The 18,757-nt window shown below is 43.5% G+C and overlaps 1 protein-coding gene across 2 annotated transcripts in view; it reads right to left on the bottom strand.

The window, feature by feature from the left end:
• The window catches only part of MOGAT2 (monoacylglycerol O-acyltransferase 2), a 36,516-nt gene extending 19,189 nt beyond the window's left edge, over positions 1-17,327 (bottom strand). Inside the window, exons 1-2 of one of the 2 annotated variants that reach the window (XM_078156922.1) lie at positions 17,196-17,327; positions 6,779-6,957 (exon numbers count right to left, since the gene is read on the bottom strand). In XM_078156922.1, the coding sequence (XP_078013048.1) occupies positions 6,779-6,957; positions 17,196-17,286 (270 nt within the window). In that variant the 5' untranslated portion in view covers positions 17,287-17,327. Of the gene's footprint in view, positions 1-6,778; positions 6,958-17,041 lie in introns of both variants that reach the window. The other variant, XM_020989538.2, reaches the window with a different exon arrangement.
• Positions 17,328-18,757: the final 1,430 nt, after the last annotated feature.

Genomic DNA, 18,757 nt, shown 5'->3' with positions numbered 1-18,757 from the left:
TTCAACTCCATTTTACAGATGGCGAACCTGAGGCCCAGAGTGATAATATGACTTGCTTATTGTCATGAAGGTAGTAATTAGGACAGGCACAATCAGAGCCCAAGTTTTCTGACTCCTAACGCAGAGTCATTCCCCCTTACATCAAAGTGCCTCATCCTTGGAAACTCTAACTTAGGTGGCAGCTAAAGTCTAACCCTGGGGGCAAGGGTAGGCCCCTGATCCTCAGTATGCTTTCCTGAGGCCAAAGATCATCTCTTCCAACTTATCTACCTTCCAGGAGCCAGAAACTTTGGACTTTTATTTACATAGGAGGGTGCAAAATCCTTCTGAGTTTGCATAACAAGAGGAAAGGGAGGATCCTTAGCTGGACATCTGGTGATTTAGGCTTCAGTGAAAGCAGTGGTAACCCACAAGATGTGACTCCCACAGGTACTAGTCCCCAACAACTGCCTCTGGCCAATCGTGGTACAGCAGCATTTAATCTTAGCAAGTCCTAGGCATACAAAACTAGAATTGTAAGGGGCCCCAGAGGCCATCTGGTTACCCAGTCTTTAAAAAAAAAATTATTGATATCTTTTTATTTTTAAAATACCTACATTTTGCAATGTATCCTCTCGCCCTCTACTAGAGAACAATCCCTTAAAAGAGGAGGAAAAAAACTAATTTAAATACACTAACCCACATATTGAAAAGGTCTGACACTATACGAGGTGCTCCATACCCATAGGCCCCACCCCCATACACACACCCTGCAAAGTAACAAGACCAACACCCTCATTTTACAGGGGAAACTGAGGCCTAGAAAGGTTGGAAGAAGTTAGAAGAAGCCTCAAAAAACATATAGTCCAGGGGCAGTTAGGTGGAGCAGTGGATAGAGCACCGGCCCTGGATTCAGGAGGACCTGAGTTCAAATCCGGCCTCAGACACGTAACACTTACTAGCTGTGTGACCCTGGGCAAGTCACTTAACCCCATTGCCTACCCCCCCAAAAAAAAAACCCCAACAAACCCACCATATAGTCCAACTACTCCTGTGCAGGAGACCAAATTACAAGATCCCTGATAAACGGTCACCCAGGCTCTGAAGGTCTTCAGTGACAGGGATCGCACTACACAGAAAGAGTCAAACTCAGGGCCCTCTCTGAAGAAACCCGGATTTTGTGTCCCTAAATGCACCCCAATAGCAGCCTCTGAAGGGCTCTCCCAGAGACCAGAGTCTCAGGCAAAGCTGAATGTAGCACACATCCGCCCCTGCTGGCCATTCTGCAGTACTGCCCTCGCTGCTGCCTGAACTAGGCTCAGGGAGTGATTTTGTGACAGACCCTCTCTGAATGCTCTGCTAGAACCTTGTGTGCAAACTTAATTTGTCCAGACAGGATCCCAAAGCCTTACGGGATCAGCTCATAGTCACCTGATCTTTATTTCTAGCCACCCTTTAACAGGGAAGTGTTCCTAGGCATGGTTCCTGTCCTGGTCTGAGGATGCAGGCCTGGTCCCTCACCTAAAAGAACGAGCCCTGCTGGATTTAGAATCAGAGGGCCTGGGTCCCAATCCTAGCTCTGTCATACATGGCCCCCACCTTCAGAAATGTCCTAGGGACAAATCGGCTTCCCTCTGGTCTCCAGGCTGGGAGAAAGGGACAGGCCAGATAATTTAGATGGAAGTGGGTGGACTCAGCCCCAGGTCTGCCCCAGATGCTCTGAGAGGGAGGGTGAGTGAGAAGAAAGGGCACACCTGTGTGACCTCGACAGGCAGGTCATGTTAATTCTTGGAGCCACCGTTTACACATCTGTGAAATGTGGCAAGTTGGACGAGATGACCTCAAAGCTCTTTCCAACTCTAAATGCTATGATTTCTATGATCTTTGGTTTTAGGAAGGAGATGCAGCCCTTACCCTTAAAACAATCCCATGAAAGAAGGAATAAGGGAAGGCACGAAGTAAGAAGGAAAGAAGGAGAATGAAAGTGAGCTGTCAGACATGGAGGAGGAGGAAAAGCAGGAAGGAACAGTACCATGCAAGCCAAATGAATTAATAACTAATTTATTAAATTATGAAATAAGGCAGGCACACTTGGTTTCTTTGGGCACTCCCGGGGAAAGAGCACAGTGGCAGTGGGGAATGAGGCTAAAATCACACTTTTAATAAGGCGCACAGGGTGTAGGGGCAAATGGTGCAGAAAGTACAGAGACAAGTGGAGAAAAGATGTACAGAGGCAGAAGGTGCGATGGTCAAGAATAAGGTAAATGCAGGTAGTGTAGAATGAGAGTGGGGAAGGGAAGAGGCAGAGAATATCACTCATATGACTGTGGATTCCAGTTGGGAGTGCTAGGTAGCGAAGACCCTTGAGAAATGGAAGAGTGCTCAGGGGAGGAGTTCTCATTTTTTTTGTTTGGTTTTTTTTTAAGGCAGTTGGGGTTAAGTGACTTGCCCAAGGTCACACAGCTAGTAAGTGTCAAGTGTTTGGTCTAAGGCCATATTTGAACTCAGGTCTTCCTGACTTCAGGGCCGGTGCTCTATCCACTGCGCCACCTAGCTGCCCCTGGAGTTCTCATTTTTATAGGGTTTGGGGGGAACAGACTAATTTTTATTGGTGCCACTTTGGGGTGAGTTCATTAACATATCCAAATCATCTCAAAGATGCTGGTAAAACTTTGAAGTTAACATGTCCACATCATCTCAGAGTTATCAGCACCATTCGGCATCCTGCCAGTCTTACTGAAGATGTCTGGAACTTGTCTATCACAGCATGAAAAAGACCTGACAGCAAAGACTAGATGGCTTGGATTCAGCACATATTAGCAGGATGCGGTTTTTAGTTAATATGTGTATACACACACACACACACACACAACATATATCACATATATACAGCTACAGATACATACATACATACATACATACATATATTTTGTTGTTGTTGTTGAATTGTTTCAGTTGCAGCTAATTCTTTGTGACCCCACCTGGGTTTTTCTTGGCAAAGATGCAAGATGCTGGAGAGGTTTGCCATTTCCTTCTCCAGCTCATTTTATACACGAGAAACCGAGGCAAAAAAGGGTTAAATGACTTGCTCAGGGTCACATAGCTAGTGTCTGAGGCCAGATTTGAACTCAGGTCTTCTAGACTTGAGGCCTGAGGTTCTATCCATTGTGCCACCTAGCTGCCCACATACACATATACATATGTATACATACATATATACATACATATACACATATATTTTTATAATATGTGTACATAAAACATAAATATTTTAGTTAATATAAGAATGTGTAAATTATGCTCCTTCAATCTTTGAGACAGTTTGCACATGACTTCCAGGTTCCCCTTTGCAGTCTTACTTCTTGGTATTGCCACTTATACTGGCTACTTACAAACTTACTTATTATATTGACTAGAACGGTGGGGGGTTAGTCAGGAGGACCAGAACAAGAGATAATTTTAACACACTAAGACAGGAGGGAGCTACAAAGAGGTGGTCAACAGTATCAAAAGTCACAGAGAAGTCAAGGGGGGTGAGGACTGAGACACGGCCATCGGGTCTAGCGGTGAAAGATCATCGGCAACCTTGGAGAAACCAGCCGCACTCTAGTAGTAGGACTGATATCCAGATTAGAAAAGGTAAAGCAGCATAGAGGGATTAGAGCTGGGAGCAACAGGTCAGAGTTGTGAGGAGGCAGATTTAGGCTTGGAGTCAAGAAAGACCTCTTAAGGTTGGAGCTATCCAAAAGTGGAATCAGTTTCCTTGGGATAGATAGATAGATTAGATAGATAGATAGATAGATAGATAGATAGATAGATAGATAGATAGACAGACAGATAGTTGGATGGATAGATGGATAGACAGATTGTAGGTCAGAGTAATAAACTCCTCCCAAGCCTTCCTTTACAGAGGGCTCTGAAGTTTCAGAATCTTCCAGGTGACTCTCCATTTTCCATCAGCAGCTCTGCTTGCTTTCACCTCCAGAGAACATCATACTCCGAGGCCAGGTACCCCCTAGCAGTACCTTCTCAACCCCCCCCACACACACCCCTGTTCCTCAATATTATATTGTAAGCTCCTTGAGGGCAAGGACAGTCATTCTAATTTGTAGCCCCAGTGCTCATCAAAGCGCTTAACACATAGTATGAGCTTAATGAATGTTTTGCTAATTGATGTTTAGCATTGAGGAGAAACAATTCAGGAGGGATAGAGTGCATGGCTACAGTATTTAAAGGTCCTTTAATGTTTGCAGAGTGCTTTGCAAATCTTCTCCCCAGCCCTAAATACTCCCATGCCCTCGATTCCCTGCCCTCCCCTTTCTCACTCCCTCTCTGTATCCTCCATGAGGCCTCCCCACTTCGAGTCCTCTTGATCCCTCCAGCTCTGCTCCCTCCTAGCCCTCTCTGTGCCACCTGAGTCATATTCACTCCTCCCTAGGTCTGCTCCCTCCCAACCTTGTTCACCACTGGTGCTCCCCTTCCCTGCCCCTCATACCACCTCCCCCCAGATAGCCCTTTACTCCTGCCATATTTCTCTCTAATTGCTCTAGTGGACCTAACACTGATAAGCATCTGTCTCATAGACCTGTGCCAGCCAGTTCTGGCATTCATGATCTTCAAGAGGATTGTGGGAAATATGTGGAGTCAAGAAGGGATAAGGAATAATCAGATGGGACGATGAAAGAGCACAGAGTAAGGACTGAATAAAAAAGTACGTTAAATGAACTGAATATTTTATTGAATGAATTCAGGAGGGGAAGCTCAGGTTATACAACATCAACTGGGCTCTCACTGCTGCTAGGCAATCCTACTGTACCTCCTTCATTGCCTCACTCTACATAGCAGCTCTTCCAAATTTTTTCATCCCTTATCAAACCTCCCATGGCTCCCCTTTCTCCCATTCTATCAGCCGAGAACTTTGCCTCATATTTTACAGAAAAAAAAATTGAGGGCATTTATGATGAACTCCCTCTTCTCCCCTCTTTCTCATCTCCTACCACTCAGATGCCTTTGGCCACTGACTCCTCCTTCACCCCTGTTTCACATGATGAAGTGGCCTCACTCCTTACCAAGGCTAACTCCTCAATTGATCCTGCTCCATTCCATCTCCCAACACATCATCTCTTACTTATTATACTGTCATTCCTACTCTGTCACTTTGCTGGTTCTGTACTGCCTACAAACATGTCCATACCTCCCTTATTGTCAAAAAATCCTCACTTGAAAACTATCATCATATATCTCTTCTGCCCTTTGTAGCTAAACTTGAAAAGTCTGTCTGCAACAGGTGCCTCCACTTTCCCTCCTCTCAGTCTTTTCTTAATTCCTTGCAATCTGGCTTCTGACTTCACCGTTCCACTGAAACTGCTCTCTCCAAAGTTATCAATGATCTCTTAGTTGACAAATCCAATGGCCTTTTCTCAATCCTCATTCTCTTAGACCTCTCTGCAGCCTTTGATGCTGAAGATCACCCTCTTCTCTTTAGGTTTTCAAGATGCCACACTTTCTCCTGGTTTGCCTCCCATCTATCTGATCACTCCTTCTCCATCTCATTTGCTGGATTCTCATCCAGAGCATACCCTCTAACCATAAGTGTCTGACAGTGTTCTGTCCTGGGCCCTCTTCTCTTCCCTCTCTATGTTACTTTTCTTGATCTCATCAGCAACCCTGAATTTAATTACCATCTCTATGCTTATGATTCTCAAAGCTACCTATCCTAACCCAATCTCTCTACTGACCCACCCCCCCATTTTGCATCTCCAACTGTCCTTCAGACATTTTGAATTGGATGTCCATCAGACATCTCAAACTCAGTATGTTCAAAATGGAACTCTTTATCTGTCCCCCTAAATCCTCCCCATCTGCATTTCTCCTATTACTGTAGAGGGCAACACCATCCTCCTAGTTCTTGAGGCTTGAAACCTAGGAGTCATCCTGAATTCCTCACCATCTCTCACACATTCTGCACCCTCCCCCCCATCCAAGTTATTGCCATGGCCTGTCAAGTTCACTTCTGTAATAGCTATCAAATACATCCCCTCTTTCCTCTGACACTGCCACCAGTGTGATGGTGGGCCTGCTGGTCACAAGTCTTTCTCCACTCCAAGCCATCCCCTATATAGCCACCAAAATGATTTTCCTAAAGCTCAGGTCCAACTATGTCCCTGCCCTACTCAGTATACTCCGATGGCTCTCTATTGCCTCTAGGATCAAATACAAAATCCTCTGTTTGGCATTCAAAGCCCTTTATAACCCTCCCCCTCACTTCCAGTCTTCTTACAACTTACTCCCTCCTATGAACAAGACATACTCTCTCTCTCTCCTCTGGGCACATTCTCTGGTTGTCCCCAAGGCCTGCAATGCTCTGCCTCTTTATTGGTGCCCACTGGCTTCCTATAAGTCCCAGCTGCAATCCCATCTACAGGAAGTCTTTCTCAGCCCCTATGAATTCTAGTGCCTTCCCTCTCTTATTTATTTCCTAGTTATCCAGTATATCGGCTGTTTGTACTTAATTGTTTGCTTGTTGTCTCACATTTGAATGTGAGTTCCTTGAGGGCAGGGACTGTCTTTGACCTCTTTTTGGTGCTTTTAGTGCTTCACACTAGGCGTGCCTGGCACATAGTAGGTGCTTAATAAATGTCGACTGACTGGACGTAGCAGCATTTCCTCTCCTCGATTAGTTTGGACTAGAAGCTGATGTTCAGTGGTTCCTTACTGCTTTTGCCTTGAATTCCAGGTTCTTTCCACCATGCCACAGCAATAACTCATCCACTCTCAACTTCCCATGAAGTCTACTTACGGAGATAGGAAAGTAGTCTGCCAGGTATTTCCATATACGCCATCGCTTTACGGTTTGAATCTGTCTCCCCCCTTTCCTTGGGGTGTCTCTGTCCAGGTACCACCAGGCTGAATAGAGGATGCCGAGGAACCAAAAGCGGGTGAAGAAGAGCCCAATGAAGACGATTGTGCAGACTATGCCTGGAAGAAGAAGACATGCAGTGCAGTCAGCATGGTGGCTCAGGCCCAAGTGCCCAGCTCAGCAAAGGCAGATGCTTAGGCCCGGGTGCTCTGAGCATGAGTCAGGTGGCCTGTTTTGGTAATGAGTGCCCTGTCATGGGAGGTCTTTAAGCAGAGATTGGATGACACCATCAGAGAAGTTGGAGAGGAGACTCTTGCATTAGATGGGAGGGTACACTAGAACGAGTATGAAGCCACAAACACTGATAGTCAATGTGACTATAGTCAATAGGCAAAGGTTCCTTCCAGTTCTGCTAATCTACACTCGCTGTTCTAAGGTCACTGACACTCCATGTTCTATGATCTAAGGCAATCTTGAAGCAGCATAATGAGGTAGAAAGAGCACCGGGCTTGGAACGAGAGGACCTTGCCACTCATTAGCTACGTGGGCTTGAGCAAATCACTTTACCCTTTTTGGGACTTCGTTGTCCCTCCTACCCACTCTGTGCTGCCCCACTCCCCATCCCAGTAAACTAAGGGCATTAGACAAGGTGAATTTTCGGGTCCCTTTCCTTTTTAAAAAGTTTTGTGCCTTTCTTTTATTTTTATATCACCTTAATTTCTAAATATATGCCTCCTCCTTTCTGTACCCAGAACCTCATCCCTTATAAGGGGGGAGTGGAGAGGAAGGGAAGGAGAGGGGGAGGAAGGAAGAGGAGAGGGAGAGAAAAAGTGAGGGGGGAACAGAGAAGAGAGAGAGGGAGAAAGAGAAAGAGAGAGAGGAAGAGAAAATGGGTGAAAAGAGAGAGAGAGAAAGAGAGAATAGCAGCTTAGAAGAGCTAAGTTACTCATCAGTTGTGTCTGACGGTATATTTCATCCCCACCAAGGATGTTTGTCTCAATACCAATGCAGCAGGGTCTTCTGTGAATCATGTCAGCACATTTCCCGCGCCATGTTCCTAGGATTTCATATTAGTACCTCTGCCCTTTGACTGTGACTTTATATTCACTCCTTTACTGTATTTGTGTTGCCTGGCTCATCGGAGGCACTCAGAAAATATCTGGCGAATGAATGCATGGGCCTAGAGCAGCCCTCACACAAGCTCCATGCTTTGAAAGACACAAACATAAATATAAAGCAAATATAAAAAAAATATTCCAAGGTGGAAGCTGGGGTGATGCAATGGGTGGGAACACAGGTAGGGCTAATCAGGGAATAAGTCTTTTTTTTCTTTTTGTTTTATTAATTTTTTTGATTTATCAAAAAATTATTTATTAACAATCACTTCCATAAGCTTTTGAGTTTTAAATTTTTCTCCTCCTCCCTCCCTCCCCACTTCCCGCCCCAAGATGGTGCATAATCTGATAGAGGCTATACATATACATCCCTATCAAACATATTTTCACATTAGTGATATTGTGAAGAAGAATTAGAACCTACAGGAGGAACCACAAGAAAGAGAAAACAAAACAAAACAGAAGAAAAAAAATAGCAAATAGTATGCTTCCATATGCATTCAAACTCCATAGTTCTTTCTTTGGATGGAGATAGCATTTTCCATCATGAGACCTTTAGAGATGTCCTAGATCCTTGCATTGCTGAGAACAGTTAAGTCTATCCACATTAGTCATCGCACAATGTGGCTGTTACTGTGTACAACATTCTCCTGGTTCTGCTCATTTCACTCAGCATCAGTCCATGCAAGTCTTTCCAGGTTTTTCTGAAGTCTGCTTGCTCATCATTTTTTATAACACAGTAGTATTCCATTACATTCATATACCATAACTTGTTCAGTCATTCCCCAATTGAGGGCATCCTCTCAATTTCCAATTCTTAGCTACCACAAAAAGAGCTGCTATAAATATTTTTGTAAACTACTTGGTACTAGCTAAGAAATAGAGTGGTGGATCAGTGGGATGGGTTAGGTATGCAAGACACAGTAGTCAGTGACTATAGTAATCTACTATTTGATGAACCCAAAGACCCAGCTTCTGGGATAAGAACTCACTATTTGACAAAAACTGCTGGGAAAACTGGAAAAGAGTATGGCAGAAACTAGGCATAGACCAAAATCTCACCCAAATAAAGCCAAAATGGGTTCATGATTTAGATACAAAGGCTGATACTATAAGCAAACTGGGAGAGCAAGGAATAGTGTACCTATCAGATTTATGGAGAACAGAAGAATTCATGACCAAACAGGAAATACAGAACATTACAAAATGTAAAACTGATAATTTTGATTACATTAAATTGAAAAGTTTTTGCACAAACAGAGCCAATGCAACCAAGATTAGAAGGAAAGTAGAAAACTGGGAAAGAATTTTTACAACCAGTATCTCTGATAAGGGCCTCATTTCTAAAATATATAGAGAATATAGATTTTTTTGTACATGTGGGTCCTTTTTCCATTTGTATGATCTCTTCAGGATACAGCCCTAGAAGTGTTATTGCTAGGTCAAAGGGCACGTTTTTATAGCCCTTTGGGCATAGTGGGAATGAGTTTTAAATCTAGCTTTGATGTCAATTCCTAAAAACACAGGCTTCAGAGCTGGAAGGAGACCAGCTGTAAGACTATTCCAACTCCCTCATCCTTATAGGGAGTCCTAGGAACTCCTTCCCTTACAGGGAGAATTTGGTAAGCCTGCTTCTGGAACTGCCTGATGGCATGGGATGGAGGGACCCTGCTCTCCTCTTCAGAGCATGGTGAAGATACAGACTTTATATTGGCTGCCGATTTGGAACAGGGTATGCATTTAAAAGGCATTAACTGACCAAATCTCTCCCTGTCCCTCCCTCTATCACACTTTTATCCCTCCCCTCTTCTCATTCTCTCTGTCTGTGTCTTTCTCTCTGCCTCCCTTCTATCTCTCCTATCCTCTCTGCCTCCCCTCCATCCCTCTTCTCTTCCCCTTCTCTCTTCCATGTCTCTCTCTTTCTCTGCCCTCCCCATCTCTCTTCTCCTCTCCTCCTATTCCTTCTCCTCTCCTCCCTTCCTTTCTGGATTTATTTGAGTGGGAAGTAAGGACTGCATTCTACTCCAAACACACCTGCTCCCAGGACTGAACCCTCATTGACCAGTCCTCTGTTACATACTGATGGCAGTGGTGATGGTAGGGACTGAAGCTCAGAGAGATTAAGGAGTCTGCACAACATCAAGGGTATGTGTGACCACCAAAGGAAGTGGGTCAGTCATGAAGCTAGAGTGAAGGTTAAGAGATGGGTAGCCCAAGGCTTCCACGGACACCTTTAAGATTTTAAAAAGACCTGGGGGAAGACAGCCTGCCCACCAGTCTTTAATGTAGGATTTTAAAGGCATGGACTAAAATCACCCAAGAAAAGCTATGGATAGGCTGAGATTTACCTGGGTAGAGGGACTCTCTCCTGCTGATGAGATCACTGATCCATCTAAGCAAGTATCTCTTTCTTAGCTCTCCCTACTAGATGATGATCTCATGCAAAAGTCTATTTCTTATTTATTTTCTGTCACATCTGTATTGTCTACTGATAGTGGGCACTAAAGAAATTTTAAAAATATATTTATAGCAGCTCTTTTTGTGGTGGCTAAGAATCAGAAGTCTAATGGATGCCCACCGATCAGGAAATGGCTAAACAAGTTATGGTATATTACTTTAATGGAATTGTGCTATAAGAAATAACAAGGAAAAATTTCAAGCAGATTTCAGAAAAACCTGGAAAGACTTACATGAACTGATACAAAGTGAACTGAGCAGAACCAGGAGAACATTGTACATAGTAGCGGCAATATTGTTAGATGAAGAATCGTGAATGACTTAGCTATTCTCAGCAATACAATCATACAAGGTAATTCCAAAGGACTAATGATGAAACCTACTATCAGACTCCAGAGAAAGAACTGATATTGTTTGAATACAGATTGAAGCACGCTATTTTTTACTTTCTTTCCTTCTTTTTCTTTTGAGTCTTCTTATACAAAATGACTAATATGGAAACATTTTATATAATTGCATATGTATAACATATATCTGATTGTTAACCATCTCAGGGAGGGGGTAAAGGAGGGAGTGAGTGATAGAATTTGGAACTCAAAACCTTAAACAAAACAAATGCTAAAAAATTGTTTTAACATGTAATTAGGTAAAAAAATAAATATATATATATATATATATAATAAATTTTTTAAATGAATAGATACAAAAGGTTTTTTTTAATCTCCCTCAGTGCATAATATAACACACAAGATCATACTAGGTGCTTAATAAATGTTTGCCAAATGAATTAAATGAATGAATAGATGGATAGATGAGTGGTTAGGTTAAAGAATTCAGTGCCTCTTTTCTGCAAAGCCTTGTACCAGGCACTGTGGTGGGCTAAAAGAGTAAATATAATTATTTTCTTTTTGGGGGTTGGGATGAGGGGAGGGAGGCAATCAGGGTTAAGTGACTTGCCCAGGGCCATAGAGCTAGTAAGTATCTGAGGCCACATTTGAACTCGAGTCCCTCTGAGTCCAGGGTCAGTGCTCTCTCCACTGCACACCTAGCTGCCCCAGAACAATTGTTTTCTATCAGGAAATTCTTTCTACCCTCCCTGGTAAGCTTCAAGACCCCATATTCTCCCTCAGTGCCTCAGATTTTCCCTCAGTTATCTCTATCTAAATTCTGCCACAAACAGATAACAGAGCTAATCACTGCTTTCTGTACAAAGTTGAAGACCTCACATAAAACTTGACTTACCCATCTCTTAAGCATCTTATTGGGCAATATTGTGTGAAATACTCATCCATGTTTGTGTATAACTCCCCTAACATAAAAAGCTGCCCCATAACAGAGCAGCTAGGTGGCACAGTAGATAGAGTGCTGGTTCTGAAGTCAGGAAGACTCATCTTCCTGAGTTCAAATTAGGCTTCAGATACTTAACAGCTGTGTGACCCTGGGCAAGTCACTTCACCCTGTTTGCCTCATTTTCCTCATCTATAAAATGAGCCGAAGAAAGAAATGACAAGCCCCTCCAGCATCTTTGCCAAGAAAACCCCAAATGGGGTCATAAAGAGTCAGACATGACTGAAAACGACTAAACAACAGAAACAACAATAACCTCCATAAAGGTGTGACTGTTTTATCAGCCAGACTTGGGGGAGCTTCGCTTGGAAGACATCACTTGAATATAGTCTCTGTATACATACCTAAGAAAACTCAGCAGGATGAGAAAGAAAAAGAAATTCCATTCAAAGTAACTAGAGAAATGTAAATTATCTGGGAATCCATCCAGCAAGATGCTCTTAGGAGTTACATGAATATGACTACAAAATTTTTTTTGCAGGAATTAAGAAAGACATATTTTTAAGATCAATCAATGATATAAAAAGCATTTACTAAGCACTTACTGTGAGCAGGGCACTGTGCTAAGCAATAGGGATGCAAAGACAGGTGAGAGAAAACCCCTCAAAGGGCTCACATTCTAATGGAGGAAGAGAATGTCTAATTGGGTACATACAAGATATACAAAGAGTAGATGGGAGGTAATTTTAAAGAAGAAGACACTAAAAGCTGGGAAATCCAGGAGAGGCCTCCTACAGATGGTAAGATATGAGCTGAGACTTGATGGAAGCCATGGAAACTATGAGGTAGATGTGAGGAGGGAGAGAATTTTGGGCATAGGGGCACACCTAACGCAAAGGCAAATATAGAATGCAAAGGTAGAAGGAGGAGTGTTGTCTATGAAGAGCATCCAGGTCAGTCTAGCTGGATCACAATGTGTGGAGGGGGGTAAAGTGTAAGAAGGCTGGGAAGGCAGGAAGGGCCAAAATGGTAAGGGACTTTAAGTGCCAGAGGACTTAATATTTGATCCTACAGGTAAGAGGGAGCCAAAGGAATTTTCGGAGGGCCATGGTTCTATGCTTTAGGAAAATCACTGTAGCAGTTGAGAAGAGGACTTTGTGGAAGTAGGGAGAAACTCCCGAGGCGGAAAGGTCAGTTAGAAGGCTATTGTCCAGACAAAGAGACTACAACAGGGGGGGAACTGAATGAGGGGAGGAACCGGGTTGTAAGGGTAGAAATAAGACTTGGCAAGAGATTGAATAAGTGAGATGCGGGAATGTGAGGAAGGGGCACCAAGGTTGCAAGCCTAAGTGACTGGGAAGCTTGAGTGAGGGGAGAGTTTAGAGGGGAAGAGAATGAATTCTGCTTTGGTCAGGCTGAGTTACAAATGCCTACTGGACAACAAGTTCAAGAAGTACAAAATCCATTTAGTGACATGAGACTGGGGCTCAGGATGAGGGCTCCATATACAGAACTGGAAATCATCTGCACAGAGATGATCATTGAACCCGGGGAGCTGATGAGATCACAAAGTAAGTATAGAATGAAAAAGATGAGGGACCAGGACTCAAGAGCCTTGACTTTCATCAACAGTTTAGTAGGTACAGGGACTTCAGGGAACAGAGCCAAGATGGCAGAGTAGAGGAAGTAGCTGAGATCTCCCAACATTCCTTTCCAAACAACTTTATTTTTTTTAATTTTTTTTCCCCAAATAACTTTAAAATAACGTCGCAAATTGAATTCTGTAGCAGAAGAACCAACAAAAGGTAGGGGTGAGATATTTTACCAGCCAACACAACTTAGGAGGTCAGAAGGAGAGGTCTGTCACACTGGGGTGGTGGCTGGCCTGGAACCCATGTGGCAGTAACACCAGCAATGGGCGTTGGGAGTAGTAGCGGCAGTTTTAGGATCTTTCAAAGCACAGATGGTAAGAAGATCAGGCTACCGGTCAGAAAGAGATTACAGGAGAACCCCTGTATTAGCGCTGGGCACAGAACATGGTGCTGTTCAGCAACTCCATTACCTATACCCACTTCCAGGTCACAGTTCCAGGGTGGAGAAGAGTGCTTGAAGTCCCAAAGGAGCAAAGGCCCTGAGGAGTGGTATCATTTCTGGTTGCAAGGCAGCAGTGACCATACCTCTTCTCAGATCACCACCTTGGAAGCACTGAAAGCTTCCAACCCCCCAAAACTAGTTCTGAAAATGACATTGCAAAAAAGCCTGATGTTTGGGATGGGTCTTGCCCCCCACCCCCATCCTCACCCTGAGAACAACCAAATACAAAGAAAGCAAAAGTGAATGTAGCAAAATAATAAAGATCCTATATCCCATAAAGATAAATGACCTCAGTGAAGAAATATGAGAGGATACTTGGGGTGGGTTGGCCCAAGGCGGGAGACCCAAAGTGTTGCACATTTCATGTTTTCAGATTTTTTCATTATGTTAGTCAGTTGTGTTGAATTTTTCCTCATTTTTTGTCTTTAAAAAATGCTATTTGTCAGAAAGGATGGCTCTTTGAGAAGGGTAGAGGGAGGGATACTGGGGAAAACTATGATGTTGTAAAAAAAAAAAGACACCAATAAAAACTTATTTTTAAAACTTTTTTTTTTTGGTGAGGCAATTAGGGTGAGGTGATTTGCCCAGGGTCACACAGCTAGTAAATGTCAAGTGTCTGAGGCTGGATTTGAACTCAGGTCCTCCTGATTCTAAGGCCACTTCGCCACCTAGCTGCCTCTAAAACATTTCTAAGTTAAAAAAGAACTATATCTCAAGCAACATCTTCTGCATGAAGCCTTTCTTGATTCCCCCAATTGCTAGTGCTTTTCTTCCCAAATTACCTTGTGTTTAACAATCTTGTATTTATTACTTTTATATTTGTGCTCCTTATCTACTGGCTTCTTCCTCACTGCCCAGAAATATGTTCAGCCTCTCCCTATCCTTAAACAAGACTTCCTCTAACCTAACTGTCATCTCTTATCCTTCCTCTCCAAGAGGAGCCCACCCTCAGGGCTTCCACTTTCTCACCCTCCTATCACTCCTCACCTTACAGACTCCCAAACTCATACTCTTAGTCATGGAAGGCTCTTATTTTACGGATGAGAAATGTTTAATGTATTGTCCCAGAGTTTAATGTATTGTCCAAGGTCACACAGATTTCTATTTGAGTTGAACACCACTGTTTTCAAACTTGAGTTTAAATGCCACCTCAGACATTTAGTAACAGTGTCTTTTGGAAAGTCACATTACAGTTCTGTGCCTCAGTTTCTTCATCCACAAAATAAGGGAGTTGGACTCAAAGGTCTTTCAGGTTGATTCTATAGGGTCATGGCTCTAAATCTATGACCTAAACCTATAATCTTACTCATTTAGTATGGCCAGAGAGGAAAGAATAATAGATTTGGAGTCAAGTGACATGCATTTGAATGTCAGCTCTGAAATCAACATTCCAAGGAGACTGAGCTCAGGTGGTCTGGCCATTCTCCCCCGTTGCTCAAATGTCTTTCCTATTCACTTCCACCCGTTAAGATCTCATTTCCTTCAGGACACAGATTATGTGCCACACTTACCAGGAAGCCATTCCTGATTCCCTGAGTAGTCAGAGCTCTCACCGTACTGGAAATTACTGTGTATTTATTTATTTGTTTATTTATGTGTCTCCCCCAGTAGAATATAAACTCTAAGGGGACACGGATGGTTTTTCACTTCTGTCTTTGTATCCCCAGCACTGCACAGTGTTCTGCTCATATTAATTAGGCACATAATAAATGTTAGTGGAATTTAATTGAATCTACTAGTTGCAGCCCTTTCCTATCTGAAGTAGCATCCATTGAGGCCCAGCCACCCCCAGTGCCTGGAAGGCACTGATTCCTCCTCTCTCCCTTGTACTCAGAACCCTTCCTTTCCTGCTAGTCAGAGGGTAGGTACCCAGGCTTATTATGTATATAAACCCTGAGATCCCTCCTACAGAAAATCCTTCCTCCCTTCTCAGCTTTCCCTTGAATACTGTCTTTGGACATGGTCTTTGGACATCACCTTTGCCCCAACACTTCCTCTACTTCACATAATGCTCACGGTGTGGATGCTACCCCCCTCTCAGGAAGTCAGCTCTTTGAGATTACATTGCACAAAACCAACAGAGGTTGCACTGTACAAATTGTAACACAGAAAGTGTGATGTAATGACAGGGATTGGCTCACAGTAGATGGTAAATCTTCCGATTGAGCAGAGTGCTCAGTACACAGTAGGTGCTTGATAAATGTTTGTTGAATATTTTTCACTTTGAGGATATGGATTGAGCTTGCAAAGTACTACGTAACCTTTCTCTTCTAGCCTCACAGAACGTGCCTATGAGGAACACTGGGGAAATCAAGAATGTCCCCAAAGTCTAGTGCCCTTTTAAGTTTACAAACCTTAAAACGGCACTGTGACTTTTAGGCAACGCAGTATCTATTCTGTTTTACAGGAGGAAAACGAAGCTTGCAAAACTTGACTAAGATTTAGTGGCCAGTAACGTTAAAAGGGACCTTTAAAAGATTCAACCCACTTTTTTTTAGAGGCTGTCATGTTATGTCATGTCAGCCAACATGTTATCTTCTAGCTAGCTTTCTGCTCTCAAGACACTGGACAAGCCCGCCACTTCTGCCTCTATCCAAAAACACTGATAAAAAAAAATAGTGAACCCCACAGAGGTCAAGAACACACCCTTGGGGCACTGTACTAGATGGACTTACCTTTTATCCTCCACGTGTCCTTTCCATCCCCCTCCCCTTCATAACCAACACACTCTCATGGAAAAGCAGAGGGGACTGAGGATCTCCCAGGCTCCCTTCCTAGATTGTCCTTCCCTCCTCTTTTCCAAGATCAGACTACAAGTCCCTTTTCCCTCCAGCTCCCTCCAGTTCCTAGATCGCCTTTCATAGTCCAACTGCTGCATTTTACAGTTGAAGAAACGAAAGCCCAGAGGCTTAGGGGCTTTGCCCAAGATCACATAGGTAGTAAATGACAGCTTTAGGATTAGAAGCCAAATCCTCTAATTCCGTCCGAAAGGAGCCTTTCACCCCTCGGGCTTTCTTCCTCTCCCTCTATTCCCATCCATCACCAGGACCCTGGGGGAGGGGTGGGGAAGAGGGGCGCTAGGCTGAAGGACCCTCAGATTGCTAGCCAGTATTGGTCCAATCTTTGCTCCTCCTCCTTCCTCTCCATTCCCTTTCTTCTCCCGAGGGGCCTTGAAAAAGGAAAGGACGGGGGGAGCCTGGAATATTCCCACGGAAGGACAAGCACATGCAGGACTACCTTCTTTCCTTACCCAAAACCAGGAAACTGAAAAGCCACTGAACCGCAGCTAGAGTCTGCAGCCGCCGCTCCAGCGGCACCGAGAGAGGCGCGAAGGAAATCATCGCGGCCCCAGGGACCTGGTCGTCTCAGCCAGCTGTCCCCGGGGAAGGGGAAGGGGGACTCACTTGGGCTGTCTGGCCGGGACTCAGCACTCCCCAAGCAACCTCTGAGGATGGAAGACTCGGGCTGTTTGGCCTCGCCCAGCCAGGAACTCATTCCTGGGGGCGGGACTTTGGCTCTTCCCGGGGTTGAGCTGGTCAACCTTTGCTTGGGACTGCGCTCCTGCCCCGCCCCCGCCCCCCTCCCCGTGCTGCTTTCAGTTGTCACTCAAACCGCAGGAGGGAGGTGAAAAGACCTCCCTGAACATTCAAAGGTTGTTTGTCAGAGTCTCAGAGAAGGGAAGTGATTTACCTAAGGTCACCCGTCAAGTAAGCCTCAGCACCGGGTGTTTGAGAGCCAGCTTGTTGGAAAACAAGAAGTGAAAGGGAGAGTGATGCTAGGCTAAGGAGGTCCTCGAGTGCCAACGATAAGAATTTATACTTTTTTTTCAGACAGCAACGGGGACCCACTGCATTTTTTTAGACAAGTAGTACGATTACAGCAGTGCATTGGAAAGACTACTCTGGTTCCCCAACTGATAAATGGTCAAAGGATATGAACAGGCAGTTTTCAGACAATGAAATCAAAGCTATCTATAATCATGTGAAAAATACTCTAAATCACTATTGATTAGAGAAATGCAAATGAAAACAACTCTGAGGTAAGAACTCACACCTATCAGATTGGCTAATATGACAGAAAAAGAAAATGATAAAGATTGGAGGGTTTGTGGGAGAATTGGAACATTAATGCACTGTTGGTGGAGGTATGAACTGATCCAAGCATTCTGGAGAGTAATCTAGAACTATGCACAAAGGGTTATCAAACTGTGAGTACCCTTTGATCCAGCAATACCACTACTAGATCTGTATCCCAAACAGATTTTTTAAAAAAAGGAGGGGAAGAGGACCTATCTGTACAAAAATATTCATCACAACTTTTTTTTTGTGGTGGTAAAGAATTGGAAATTGAGGAGGTATCCATTAATTCAGAAATGGAACAAGTTTTGGTATATGGTTGAAACGGAATACTTTTGTGCTATAAGAAATGATGAACAGGATCATTTCAGAAAACCTGGAAAGACAAACGTGAACTGATACAGTGAAGTGAGCAGAACCAGGAGAACATTGTATACAGTAACAACAATATTGTACAATAACCAACTGTGAATGACTTAGCTATTCTCAGCAATTCAGTAATCCAAGACAATTCCAAAGGACTTACCATGAAAAATGCTATAGCCACCACGAGAGAAAGAACTGATGGAGTCTGAATGCAGATCAAAGCATATGATTTTTCACTTTATTTTTTTCACAACATGATTAACATGGAAATATGCTTTGCATGATTGTGCATGTATAATCTGTATAATATAAAATTGTTTACTGGTTCTGCAAGGGAGGAAGGGAGGGAGGAAGGGGGAGAATTTGGAATTCAAAATAAAAAAAGAAGAAATTGTTTTTATATGCAATTGGGAAAAAATTTTTTAAACCTGCTCTTTCAACAGTTTGGACTGGGATGGACTGAAGAGGAAAAGACAGGAGGTGGGAAGACCATTTAGGAGGCTATTATAGTATGGGCAGCTAGG

The sequence above is a fragment of the Phascolarctos cinereus genome, unplaced genomic scaffold (genome assembly GCF_003287225.1).
Source record: "Phascolarctos cinereus isolate Bilbo 61053 unplaced genomic scaffold, phaCin_HiC Scaffold_726;HRSCAF=1367, whole genome shotgun sequence".
Lineage (NCBI taxonomy): Eukaryota > Metazoa > Chordata > Mammalia > Diprotodontia > Phascolarctidae > Phascolarctos > Phascolarctos cinereus.
Note: the sequence above shows the minus strand (reverse complement) of the source record. Positions and strands in the feature narration are given on the sequence as shown.